The 14337-nt window shown below is 48.4% G+C and overlaps 1 protein-coding gene across 4 annotated transcripts in view; it reads left to right on the forward strand.

Moving 5' to 3' along the window:
* Positions 1-247: 247 nt before the first annotated feature.
* SP1 (Sp1 transcription factor) overlaps positions 248-14337 on the forward strand; it is a 34143-nt gene continuing 20053 nt past the window's right edge. Inside the window, exons 1-3 of one of the 4 annotated variants that reach the window (XM_039514356.1) lie at positions 248-383; positions 3003-3103; positions 4204-5692. In XM_039514356.1, the coding sequence (XP_039370290.1) occupies positions 377-383; positions 3003-3103; positions 4204-5692 (1597 nt within the window). In that variant the 5' untranslated portion in view covers positions 248-376. Of the gene's footprint in view, positions 384-770; positions 902-1101; positions 1253-2146; positions 2178-3002; positions 3104-4203; positions 5693-14337 lie in introns of those variants that run through there. The other 3 variants (XM_039514354.1, XM_039514355.1, XM_039514357.1) reach the window with 3 other exon arrangements.

Here is a 14337-nt window from a genome sequence, read left to right on the forward strand (position 1 = left end):
TGGCCACAGCCTCCGTCAGTTCCTCCCGCTGCCCTCCCTCATTGGGCGGAGCCGCGAAGGGGGCGTATCCTAGGGCCGGGGCTTTTCGTGGACTGCTACCACTCCCTCTTAGGATCCGCCTGGTTTTCCATTAGCCATGCAACCTGTCATCCGCCATTAGTCCCGCCCACAGGGTGCCTCCTTGCCTCCTGATTGGGCGGGGCCGAGTCGGGAGGCGTGTCTCAGGGCCGGGGCCGTGTCGCACAGCTCCCCCAGTCCCTCCCTCGCCAGCCCTTTGGCGGTCACCGGCGGGGTTAGGCTGCCTCGTCAGCGAGTCGGACTCCCCCGCCCCTCCCCCCGCCCCGAGAGCGACTTGGGCTCGCCCCCCGCAGCGACCATGAGCGGTAAGGGCGGCACCACCCCGGCCCCGGGGGACGCGAGTCCGGCCGACTCCGACGGGCCGGCCCCGCCCCGGCCAGCCCCCACCCCCGGGCCGAGGGGACCTGGGAGGGGAGAACCCTCGGGGGGTGGGACCCGGGGGGAGGGGGCTCGAGACGGGGGAGGATCCCGGGGAGGGCCGGGGAGGGCCAGGATCCCCGGAGGGAGGGGAACTCCCGTGGGGGCGGTCCCGGGAGGGATTGGTACCTGAGCCCGGGGGAGGGGAGAAACCTCGTGCGGGAGGTCACGAGGGGAGGGGGCGCGAGATGGGGGAGGATCCCAGGGGAGGGGGGACCTTTGTACCCTCGTGGGGTGGGTCACCGGGGGAGGGGGTTAATCCCTCGTGGGGGTGGATCTCGCAGGGACTGGGAGCCCTCCTGGGGGAGGGGAATCCCTCGTGGGGGTGGATCTCGCAGGGAACCCTCAAGGAGGAAGGACCTCAGGGGAAGCAGAATCCTTATGGGGTGTATCCCTGGGGGAGGAGGTAAGGATCCCTGGGGGGCGGGAAGAGGCTTTTGAGGAAAGACCTGAGGGGGAGGGGACTCTCATGGGGTGGGTCCCCTGGGGGGAAGCTGTCATAGGGGTGGGATCCCAGTGGGAAGGGGGAGCCCTTGTGGGGAGGGGTGCAAGAGGGGACAGATCTCCAGGAGGGCGGGAGTGAAGATCCCTGGTGGACGAATCTTGGTGGGGGTGGATCTTCTGGGGAACCCTGGTGGGGGAGGTCCCAGACAGAGGAGGAGTTTGTCTGTGGTGGCTCCCATAGGGAAAGGAACCAGGATCCCGAGGAAGAGCCCTCATGGGGAGGGAGCCTAGGAGGAGATGGCCAGGAATCCTGGTGGGAATAATCCTGGGGGAAGGCACCTGGAAGTGGGGAGGGAGGATCTCAGGGAAGGGAGTGGAACCTGTGTGAGGGTGAATCTTACATGGAGCCTTTGTGGAACGGACCCTGGGGGGGGGCGGGGGGGCAGGATGCTAGGGGAGAGGGGGGATCCCTTGTGTGATGGAGCCTATGAAGAAAGGGGCTGGGATCCTGTTCCTGGGGGCAGGTGGGGGAGGAAAGGGGAACTGGAGAACCCTCATGGGGTAGTCCTGGCAGGAGGGGTAGCCCTTGTGGAGGATCTAGGGGGAGGGGAGAACCACTGTGGGATGGATTCTGGTGGGGGAGGGGTCAGGAACTTGGGGGAGGAGAGAGGCCTAGTGGGGCAGGATCCTAGGGCAGTGGTTCTGAACCTTTCCAGATTACTGTACCCCTTTCAGGAGTCTGATTTGTCTTGCATACCCACAAGTTCACCTCATTTAAAAACTACTTGCTTACAAAATCAGACATAAAAATAAAAAAATGGCACAGCCCACTATTACTGAAAAATTGCTTATGTTTTAGTTTTTACCATATTTATAAAATAAATCAATTGGAATATAAATATTATACTTAGTTTCAGTGTATAGTACAGGGTTCGTCAACCTTTCAGAAGTGGTGTGCCAAGTCTTCATTTATTCACTCTAATTTAAGGTTTCGCGTGCCAGTCATACATTTAAACGTTTTTAGAAGGTCTCTTTCTATAACTCTATAATATATAAACTAAACTATTGTTGTATGTAAAGTAAATAAGGTTTTTAAAATGTTTAAGAAGCTTCATTTAAAATTAAATTAAAATGCAGAGCCTACAAGACCAGTGGCCAGGACCCGGGCAGTGTGAGTGCCACTGAAAATCAGCTTGTGGGCCGTCTTCGGCACGTGTGCCATAGGTTGCCTACCCCTGGTATAGTATAGAGAGCAGTAGAAACAAGTCATTGACTGTATGAAATTTTAGTTTGTACTGACTTTGCTAGTGCTTTTTATGTATCCCGTTGTAAAACTAGGCAGATATCTAGGTGAGTTGATGTATCCCCTGGAAGACCTCTGAGTACCCCCAGGGGTACATGTATCCCTGGTTGAGAATCACTGGCCTTAGGTGTAGGGGGAACCTTTGTAGGAGTGGAATCTGTGGGGAGGGAGGTTGGGAAGGTCTGTGGGAGGGGGAACCCTCAGGGCAGGGGAGGGAGCAGGTGCAATGGGGACCTGAGAAAGGGAGGACGTGGGGATAGAGGGAAGAACCCAGGAGGTGGAGAGGGGAGCAGAAGAAGGGACTTGCAAGAGTGGAATGGGGACAAACCTGAGAGAGGCAAGAGAGTGTGTTCCTCCCACTTCCTCCTCATTGAGTTTCTGTGCTAACCCCACATTTGTCAATTTCTTCCCCATTCTCTTTTCTCTCCAGCTTGCCAGTCTCCCTCCCCTCTTCTGCTTTCCCATTCTGTCTCCTTCACCATCTTCTCAAGCCTTCCCTTTACCTCTCTCTGTCTGGTTGAGTGCCTAGATACTAGGGGGGTGGTTAGTGCCCTTTAAGTACTTAGAAAGACCCTCCTTCCCCTTTCTAGTCCCACCTCCCTTCTTTCTGTTTTTACCCTCCTGGGTGTTCTCTGTTCCCTTAACTTTCCTGTTTTTAAACTGTTCTCATCACCCTTCTCAGCCCTTCCCTGTACTCTGCTTCTCATAAACCTTTTACAGTTTGATTGTAACAGGGTTTATCATTTTCCTCCCCATGCAGACCAAGAGAGTCCAGAAGAAATGGCTGTTGTGAAGTCTGAGAAGGAAGAAGAAAGTGCTTGTAGTAGAAGTAGTAGTATTGGAGGCAACGGTGAGGGTCAGGTGAGTGGAGTCCCAGCATGTGTGTATGGTGTCAGTGGGATCAAGATCTTGGGGGATCGCGTGCATACTAGTGAATAGCTAAATGGGACAGCCTCTTATACCTTAAGAACATAAAAATGGCTGTACTGGGTCAGACCAAAGGTCCATCTAGCCCAGTATCCTGTCTACCGACAGTGGCCAATGTCAGGTGCCCCAGAGGGAGTGAACATAACAGGTAATGAACAAGTGATCTCTCTCCTGCCATCTATCTCCACCCACCTTATTGCTGTTGAAAGGAGGCAGGTTGGTGGTACCCTGGCAATCCTCGTGCACACTGTGAGACTGCAAAACCCAATGACTTCTGTGTGGCGAGGCTCCTTGTGGTGGCACCAATAGTAAAGGGTAGGGGCTAGCTTTGGGATAGAGAGAGGAGAGTTTTAAGACTGGGGATATGAGGCACTTCTTTGACCTTGCATAACATATAGCGTGTGTATAATTTCAAAACAAAACACTCCACTGCACACATGTCTCCCCCTGAGGGGGAGGAGGAGAGAACAAGCATGTGACATGTTAGTCATGATGCTTAATGCCCACCTAGAAGGTGCTCAGATGCTATGCTGATGAGCACGGTACGAGAACCTGTAGAGAATGGAATGTGGATGTTCATGTACAAAACCTCTGCCAATGTTAAAATGTCTGCACCTCCTCCAAGAAATAGTGGTGGTAGCCCCTTCTTTAAACCCCTTTTCTTTCAAGGGGATGCACGGTCTCAAGGCCCATAGGTGCCTAGTAGCAATAGTATTGCCTCTTAGGATCTCTCCTCTGGAGATGTGCCAAATATCACTGCAGAGGGAAACTTCCTGGTCTTGGGCTGAACTATGAAAGCAATTTCTAATGTCTCTCCTTGTGTTCATTGAAATCCTTCCTCCTGTGATGTTCCTCCACTTGCTTGTGCCTGATAGCCCTATGTTTGCTAGTTGTATTTTCCAGCTGTGTGTGTGTGTCACTACGGGGTGTTTCCCTGGTTTTTAGCTGAACGCTCCTCCTTGTTTTTGCTTATTTTGCACTGCCAACTGGGCTGGCTAATGGATACTTAACTCCTCCTCCTTGTGTGTCTTTAGGAATCCCAGCCTTCACCCCTGGCTCTGCTGGCAGCTACATGCAGCAGGATCGAGTCTCCCAATGAGAACTCCAACAGCTCCCAGAGCCAGCAGGGGGGCTCAGGTGAGCTGGACCTCACAGCTGCTGCCGCTCAGCTTGCCCAGACGACAAATGGTTGGCAAATCATTTCCACTGTCCCTGGGACATCCACCTCCTCCAAGGAGCAAGGGAGCAATGGCGGCGAGTCGTCACCAAAAAACCGACCTGTGACGGCTGGGCAGTATGTGGTCGCTGCTGCCCCCAATTTGCAGAATCAGCAGGTGCTGACCGGTTTGCCTGGTGTTATACCTAATATTCAGTACCAGGTGATCCCACAGTTTCAGACTGTCGATGGGCAGCAGCTGCAGTTTGCCACCACCCCAGCCCAAGTCAATGTCCAGCAGGATGCCTCTGGCCAACTTCAGATCATCCCTGGGACAAATCAACAGATCATTACAAACCGAGGCGGGACAGGCAATATCATAGCCGCCATGCCAAATCTGCTGCAGCAGGCTGTCCCAATCCAGGGGGTTGGCTTGGCCAATAACACCCTCTCAGGACAAACTCAATATGTGGCAAATGTCCCAGTGGCTTTAAATGGTAATATCACCTTGCTGCCTGTCAGCAGTGTTGCTGCCAGCTTGGCGCCCACCTCTCAGACCGTCACTTTAAGCAGCTCTGGCTCTCAAGACAGCAGCTCTCAAATAGTGACTTCTGGTGCTGCAATCAGCTCTTCCAACATAGTGACGTCCCTGGCCAGCTCTGGTGCTTTTTTCACCAATGCCAACAGCTACTCTACCACGACCACAAGCAGTAACATGGGCGTCATGAATTTTTCCAGCAGTGGGACCATGGGAACAAACGTTCAGGTCCAGACACCCCAGAGAGTTAGCGGCATTCAGAATTCAGACTCTCTACAGAACCAGGTTTCTGGCGTGGCGCTTCAGCAAGGTCAGCAGAAGGATGCCGATCAAAATCAACAGTCCCAGCAGCAGATCTTAGTACAGCCTCAGCTTGTCCAGGGAGGGCAAACCATTCAGGCCCTGCAAGCTGCTCCACTCTCTGGCCAGACCTTTACCACCCAAGCCATCTCCCAAGATGCTTTGCAGAACCTTCAGCTTCAAGCACTCCCCAACTCTGGGCCAATCATTATTCGAACACCTACTGTGGGGCCAAACGGGCAGGTCAGCTGGCAGACTATTCAGCTGCAGAATCTTCAGGTGCAGAACCCCCAAGCTCAGACAATCACCTTGGCCCCAATGCAGGGAGTATCTCTGGGGCAGACGGGGCACACCAACACGCTCACGCCAATAGCCTCTGCCTCGCTCCCCAGTGGCACTGTCACTGTCAATGCCGCTCAGCTGTCTTCTATGCCAGGCCTTCAGACCATTAACCTCAGTGCCTTGGGAGCGTCTGGAATCCAGGTACATCAGCTACAAGGGCTGCCGCTGGCTATAGCAAATGCCACTGGTAAGTTGGATGGTTTGTTGAAATGGCTTCTGAATTTTTCTTTTTGTTTCTGCTCTCGCTTCCTATAAGGTAGCGTGTCTCAACCATTCTGTGCTGGTCACCCTCTTTGGACTTAAAAAAAAATTGTGATTCCCGCGTGCCCCCCCGGCTAGAAAAAAATCCAAACCCCCCATCTTAAGCTCGGGGCATGGGGCTGAACCATGTGAATTGGCTTTGCAAGGCCCCTTGGCAATTGCCATGGTTCCTACCCCCTAATGCCTGTGACCCCCCCCTCAAACCTGTCCTATGACCCTCTGGGGTCATGACCCCTCCGGGTTGAGAAACACTGCTATCAGGGGAGGAACCCAAAGACCTGAAGTGTCCAGACAACACAGCCAGCTGGGGGAGAGGTGTCAAACACCCAGTCTGCAAGCCAGATCTGACCTTTTTTGTTTGTGGGCCATGTGACCAGTTCAGATTCAGCAGAATCTAAGCTTCCATTTTAAAAAGTTCCTACCCTTCATAGTTGTGAAGATGAAGTCCCGCCATAGGAACAAAGTATTACAGAGGCAGTGTTGGCTCCCTGAATGATCAGACAACCTGAAATGAACTCTGAAGAGGTGTGAACTAACTGCCCACCCTCCCTTAATTGTGGAGTTGACACCAAAATCCAATTATGAAGATTAACTCCTTCATTGCTGATCATTTTAACAAATGAAGTGGAGGGAAGTGATTGTGGCAGGCATGTCTTGTATTCCAGCTTTGGGGTTTCAGCCAGTCACCAGCAGGGGTTAGGATAGGAAGGGATTTCCCCTGCCCCCCTCCCCAAATGCATTTCTGGGAGGTGTTATTTTAATCTCCCCCTTCTGAAGCTTCAGGTATGGCCACGGCAGGGTGGGTCAGGGCTGGGTGGCACCAAGCCTCCTGTCTCTCTCAGGTGTTCCCTGGCTGGTTCTTGCTCACATGCTCAGTGTCTAACTGATTACTACATGTGGGGTCGGGAAGGAGTTTTCCCCGGGTCAAACTGGCAGCGACCTTGGAGGTTTTTCAACTTCCTCTGCAGCCTATGAGTCACTTGCTGGGATTATCTGGGTATACCTCATTTAATCCTTTCCCTGACTCGCAGGAGCTGCAAGCACTGGTGCATCTCAGTCCCTCTGCCTGTAACACATGGTGGTTTAATCCGTTGGTCTCATATATTTTGGTCTCACTTCCGTTGTTGAGTTTAGTGTGCGGGTGGTGTTGGTGGCCTGTGATATTCAGGAGGTCAGGCTAGATGATCTTCTGGCCTTAAACTCTGTGACTCTGTGAAGTGTGGGAGTGAAGCCCAGGGAAGGAGGGAATTGGGAGAGATCTCAGCCAGATAGGGAAGAGGGAGAGAGACAGAGAGGAGGATGAGGAAAGAAGAGAACCAAAAGGCAGAAATAGCCATGATTCTAAAAGGGAAGATGTTCTCCCACTATGCAGCAATGCTGAGTGCAACAATGTAGCGCTAAACAAATTAGGGACAAGTAAAATGAAGTTGCCAAATAAAGCCTATATTCTACTCCTGATCTTTGTCCAAACCCCTTATTAACATGAGTAAGAGATCCATTGTATGTTGGAGGCAGTATATGGTCATTATGGGGGCCTAAGCGAATACGGATCATAATTAAAAGTGGAAATCAGTATGAGATTGACTCCCCTGACCCAGGCAAAAGAGTCTAATTGGGGGAACATTATAATATTTCTTCCTCATTTTAAATTAGGAATTTCCATACAGTGACTTGAAGTGTGTGATCAGAAGAAAGTGTGTGGGGGGGCGGGGGGGTAAATAAGATGCTATGATCTCATTACTTGGAGATGTTCAAATGTTGAGACTGGCACAAAGAACCCTGATTGTTTCCATTGAATCACTACTGTCTTCTCACAAATGGTCCCTCTCAACAGTCGATAGTTGGTATAGCCTTATGGTGTCATAGCGCAATGTGCATTGATGATGATGAAGTCTTGACACTCAGAAATTTTGTTCCTACTTTTGAGACAGAGCATTTCTTAAGTTCACTCAGTGAAAGAAATTAATGCTGAAAAGTAATATTTTTAAACTCTCGTCTTTGCTTGGTTAATAGCTTCTTAGGATGCTGCGTGTCGCATCATTTTGTATCTTACTTAAAAATGCAGCCACTCAAGTGAGTCACGTAATTTAGAAGCAATTTAAATGTTGCGCAATTCAACTTCTGTTTCCTACACAAAAGAGAATAAAGCCACTTCCTTGGAATTGTTTTGCAGTGTTCTGTGACCTGTTGAACTGCTGTTCAATTGATTGGGTTTTGTATGTCTACGAGCTGTTTTCATATCTGATTAACTGTAATTGTTGGTTTTCCACTGTATAAAGTCAACGAAATAACATGAACGTGAATCTTTCTCATAAGTCGTTTGTGTGCATAGTATAGGGCCTGTTTTTGTCATTGCATTTGTCTGATTTGTGTTCAGTGGATTCACTAGTATTGTCTAGTGCTCTAACATTGTGATCCTCCCAGGTACATCCTGTGCTGCCTGCTCCGAGCCTCTTCAGCTTGCTCACGCTATGGTACAAAACATGCCTTGAAGCATATAGGCAACTCCTAGTTCCTGTATTTGTGAGATGGCTTTGCCCTTGATGGGTGGATCAGGGAGGAACGATCTTGGAGACTACCCATCAGGTTTGGGGTGGGAAAACTTTTTGGCCCGAGGGAAAGGAAATTGTATGCAGGGCCATGAATGCTCACAAAATTGGGGTTGGGGATGAGGGGCTGGGTCCGGGGTGGGGCCAGAAACGAGGAGTGCTGGGTATGTGGAGGGGGCTCTGGGCTGGGTGTGGGAGTGTGGGGGGGTGAGGGTTCTGGGCTGGGGATGAGGAGTTTGAGGTGGGGGGGCCTCTGGGGGTGGGAGGGGATCAGGGCTGGGGCATGGGGAGAGGCTCAGAGGCGCAGGCTCTGGGCAGTGCTTACCTCAAGCAGCTCCCAGAAGCAGCGGCATGTCCCTCCTCTGGCTCCTGTGCAGAAGCTTAACCAGGCGGTTCTGCGCGCTGCCCCATCCACAGGCACTGCCCCTGCAGCTCCCATTGGAATGCTGGAGGGGGTCATTGGAGCGCGTAGGAGCTGGAGGGGGGCCATGCTGCTGCTTCTGGGAGCCTTGTAGAGCGGCCCCAGGTCCTGCTCCCCAGCTGGAGCACCGGAGGGGGGCCATGCCATGGGTTCCAGGAGCCGTGTGGAGTGACCCCCAAGCCTGCTCCCTGACTGGAGCCCCAGCCCCCGCTCCCCAGTGGGAGCTCCAGGGCTGGCTTAAAACGGCTGGTGGGCCGTAGTTTGCCCACCCCTGCATCAGATGGCTTATTTTTGAGCAGCCATGTTCTTTTTTTTTTTTTTAAACCGTAACAGCCATGTGTTAGAGTAGAAAGAGGGCTGCTGTTAGTGGAAAAACCCTCATTTGTGATGACACGTTTGCTGCCTTACATTTTAATTGTCTGACATAATGAATTCTGCAGCAGAGATGGCCAGAGGCCTTTGTCCTCAGCTTGGAGGATATGATGTTTAGGTGACACTTTGATTTAGTTTAGTTAGGTGTGTTTGATAGATATTGTGGTGCAGGCTTCAAGGGATATTTCGGAACCTACTTTGTCCAAGCTCTCATGTGGTGAGATATAAATAAATTATAGGCGGAGCTGGAAGTGATGCCTACTGTTAAAGTTGCCTGACGTTTTCTATTCTGAGCCCCTGTTGCTTATCACTCTGCCAAACTTTAACAATTTGTGCTGGGACTTTCCATGTTTGCACTCTGTGTAAGGGCTGATTTTTTTTTTAAACGTTTTGGCACAAACTGTTAATGTGCTTCAGAGAGTGAGGTGAAGGGAAAAGTGAAATTGAAATTTTTGTCAGGGGATAGCCGTATATAATCAGTAGTGTGCCAGCCCTTATTGTCCTCATCAAAACCTAACCGGATCTTGCCGAATTATGTGACTCTGAACATCATCATTTGTACATGCTCAGCAGAGATTGCTCGAGGTTTGCTACTAAAATTGCTGAACATTTCACCCGCACTAAGAATCCTCACTGACCCATCCTGTCTGCTGTGCCTGCTCCTGGACCCCACGGAGATCAGATGGGGAGGAGCAGAAGCTGCCCCCCCTGTCCTCAGGGAAGCGGTGGGAGCTAGGAGAGCAGAGCTATCAGCTTGGTTCTTCCACTAACTCTGTGTACTTCCTGGCTTTTGGCTGTATTATTGAGTAAGAATATTGTTTTCCTCCTTTAACAGAAGTAACTTGAGTGGTTGCACAAGCTCACTTATAGAGAGCTGAGGGATAGAACCCTGGTCTTTAATATTAGAGATTCAGATCTTCTCCGCAGCCATTCTGAATAAGTTTGGGGTGGGGGTGCGGGGGGGTGTGTGTTTGTCTCTAACAACCAGATCTCATTCCCTCCAGAGCCAGGAAATAAAACTGTGGAATCCCGACTTGCAGTGTTTCACTGCTCTGTGCAAATACTTGTGTAAGCCATTGGTGAGGTGTGTGTTGTATGTACCTTTAATGGCCAGTCCATGCAGAAGAGAGAACTCTACTACTGCTATTAGTTATACTCCGTTAGCTCAAGTGATAATGGTTTGTACTGTGGATCTAATGGTTCTGGATTGCAGCCCTGCTGATCATCCAGGCAGGGAGTCAGTATGGCTCCACGTGATACAATTTCTGTCTTTCAGTTTTCTCTTAAAATCCAAGGGAATTAAAAGAACTAAGGTTCAAAGTCAAATGCTAAAGAGTTGGCAGGTACCAGAAATAAGGGTGCCGGTGCGATATTAATTCTGCTCCTGTGTGTTATGCAATTTCACATTGTACTTGTTCTATAGAACTTCTGCTTCTTTCAGTGTTGTGGATGAATAGTAAATGGGGCAGAGGGTTGTAAGAAGAGAAAGGATGTTCTCTTGTGGCAAAAGCATTGGATTGGAACCCAGGAGAGCTGGGTTCTTGATTGTCTCTGTTATAGACACTCCCTGTGTGATCTTGGGCAAGACTTTCGTGTATGCCAGAGTGGGCAGAGTTTAAATTTTCACAGACTACCTTAATTCTAGAATTCCCTAACTCTCTTGTATGGCTAAATCCTCTAGAAAGCCTTGGAAATCTCCCCCAATAATTCTCAGAGGCTATCACATTCGCAAAGTACCCTTAATGATTTTCAGCCTTAATGGTGTTTTTAATATAACTTTTTGCATGTAATAAATACATACATGAAATTAGGCTTAAGTACTGTGTTGAGGATGTAATAGTGCCAGGCACTGTTGCTTGGTGAATAGAAGACTGGACTGGTATTCAGGAGACCTGGGGTCTGTTTCTGGCTTGACCACTGGCCTGCTGGTAACTTTGAACAAGCCACTTAACCTCTCTGTTCCTCAGTTTCCACACCTGAAAAATGGGGATAATGATGTTTATCTCCTTTGTAAAGTGCTTTGAGATCTACTGGTCTGAAGGGCTATATAAGAGCTCGATGGTATTATTATTATCTCAGTAGTCACCCTCAAACTGTGGTAGCTTCCATTTCTTAATAGGAATGAGGATTGTCTTGATGAAGTGGAGATTGTGATCAAACTTTGTCCTGCATCTAGCTCCATGACAACTCCAGAATTTGGTTTTAATTTTACATGTTTGTGGAGTGGGATTACAACCTTCAGATACCACTCATCTAAGGATCAGTGAAAGAGACATCACTCCTGCTATGCATCTTCTAAAGATGTCATTAAAATATCATCTGTGTCAAAAAGCGTAAGCCTGCATAGCGCAAGAAAGCCAGTTTGCATGTTGATACCTTTTTTGTGATGTAGCAAAGACTTTGTGGAAATTCTGGGACATGTGACAACTTACAGACTAACACGGCTACCGCTCTGAAACCTGTTCCACTGTAGTTTCTTTTCACCTTTCTGCTTCACTTTAAGAAACCAACCTTTTAGCTTTAGGCCATTAACTGCAAAATCTATGGCACATGTGGTGAAATGGACCAAGTTTGCATGTTGGACACCCCAATTAATAGTAAAGTACTTTTATATAGTATTGTAAGTGCAGGTTGCCTTCAAGATAGGGATCATCGACTGCCTGGTTAAAGTATGTGCTAGGTAAACAGACAACTGTAATGTGTTCCCATTAGGTGTCGTTGATGCAAGGCATTCAGGACTTTAACTGATTAAAGTACTCAACCGAGGCTCTTTTTTGTAGTGCAAAACAGCTGAGTACAAAAGAGGAGGATGCCACCTGCACGCCCATGCAGGCAGGGGGTAGAGAGTGGAGCTTACAGGGTTTTCCACCTTCCAAACACAGCGGGCTCGTGGCTGGAACAAGGCTGCATTTTTAAATTTGCAAAGCATCGTTTACCTCTGTGATCTGGAAGGAAGATTTCTGCGGGAACATCTGGAGAGCACAAGCTCAGAATGGCTACTACTTGGGTCAGGGCACTTGTTTCCTAATCAGGGAGTCCTGCAAAAGGGAGCAGGAAAACAGAATTATTGTCATGGGTTTGTTTACAAAATCCGCACCAAGGAAATACCCTGACTCTGTATCACCAATTTCTCCTTCTGCACTCAGTTTGGCTGTCATTCGACCACAGGGGCAACTTGGGGCCCCGATCCTGTAGAGGGATCTGTGCAGGCAGACCCTTACGCTCTCACACTGTCCCATTGCATTATGAATTGCACTGGATATTCTCCTTTTCATGTTCCCCTCAATCGCAGTCTTGAGGCATTTTGTAGATACTAGCATTGAGCCTATGAGATCAGTTATAGTGGGAGTTTCTGCTAAGGATGCTGTAAAATTTTCACCACTTCTATTTTTCTCTGCCATTCTCTAACTATTTGTACCTCAATCCCTCGTGATTAGTTCTGCAGCAGTTTGTTTCCTCTGGCTTCAAATAGTGAGTGTTTTGGCTTCCTGTGAAGCAGTTAGCAGCTATAGTGCTGTCACACTGTCTCTGTAGCCTTCATCAAAATATGGTGCATCATTCATGTTTCAGCCACATTTGAGAATTTGAACCAGTTTCTTCTCCTCTTTCCTTCTCCCACTACCTGCGAAAGCACGCTGGCAGAAGGTACTTGGCTTCAGGGTTCAGTAAAGTATTTGAACAGCTGCATGTTAAGCTATTGAATGTAAGAGGGGAACACAGCAAAAAAAATTTTTTTTTTTAAAGGCCCATGTCAAAGAAATAACCCTTTGAAACCTGTTTCCTTGTGGTTACCAAATGCATCCCAACTTTGTGTCATAACTCTGTTCTTGTGAGGTTTCCCATAGCTGGTGGGCTGAGGGCACAAATACATGATTTTTAATTTTTTTTTTTTAAAGAGATCTTGTATCTGGGGGAGCTGAGACCTCCACATGGTACATACTCCTGGGGGTGGGAAGAGGGGTAGATTAGGTTCCACTTTAGGGCAAGAAGCCTTGACAAGATCCCTTTTTAACTTACTGTAATTGTTTAATTGATCACATCGAATTACACAACTTGAGAAAATAATTCAGTTGTGTAATTTTATTCCACATACCTCAGCTCGGGCAGGACTTAACGTTCAGTATCTCAGCTTCTTGTAGATGGTTCTTTTCTCTCCCCTTCTCCCCACAAAAGATAGTTTCATTTTAATTGAAGAAATATCCATAATACTGGTGGTCTGAGAAGTCAAGTCACCACCTTGTATGATTCAATAAGAGGAAACTGGTTTGTTTGGGAGTTTTTCCCCTGAAACTCTGTCGAAACAAAAACTTGGTACTGGGCTACTGGCTTCAGCCAAGTTTGAACTCTGTTCAGCTTCAAACCCTTGATAATAGGAAGTGTATACTGGAAATACTCAGAACATCTTGCCTCATATTACAGCATGGTATTTGCACTGGCTTTTATACTGTCTTTAAGTCAGAAGCAAGTATAAAGTAAAGCCATTAATTAGTGAAAATGCTCATGTCTTTCATATAACAGTGTTCTGGAAATGTTCATTCGGTTTAATTCCATCCATTGCATTGTTCAGGTTTTGCCAATTTTAAAGTCACTCTCCCTTCTGGAGCCAGAGTGAAGTTTCTGAGAACTGTAACTGAATTGATTTAGCAGACAGATACCACAGGGCTGCTGCAAACTAGTCTGCTCCGAGACCTGTTCCTTAACTTGCACCTTGCTTTAGAACTTTGCCTTGTACAGCTTATGATTCAGGAAAGTATTGGCAGCTATACTGGTTTGACAGGTTTGGTATTCTGTGTCAGTGTCCTGCATTGTTTACGTCAGTTCTGACTGTAAGTAACATCTATTAACAAGGGTTAGAATGGGGGACAGGAGATGGATCACTTGATGATTACCTGTTCTGTTCATTCCCTCTGGGGCACCTGGCATTGGCCACTGTCAGAAGACAGGATGCTGGGCTAGATGGACCTTTGTTCTGACCCATTATGGCCGTTCTTATGTATTACTCAGTTGCCACTGTGAAACCAAACTTGTTCTCTTACAGTAGGAAAAAGTGGTTAAAGTTTTGTGTTAGACCAAATAACTTCATTTCTCCCCCCCCCCCCGAAGGAATTCAATTTAATTTAACTTGCAGCATAAAAACCTCTAACAATTAAAGGATATCATAGAACTTGCTGAGTAGCTTCAAGTCATTAAACACCAAACTAAAATACAATTACTCAATATGCTTTAGTA

Source organism: Mauremys reevesii, linkage group 25, assembly GCF_016161935.1.
Source record: "Mauremys reevesii isolate NIE-2019 linkage group 25, ASM1616193v1, whole genome shotgun sequence".
In the NCBI taxonomy this organism is placed as follows: Eukaryota; Metazoa; Chordata; order Testudines; family Geoemydidae; genus Mauremys; species Mauremys reevesii.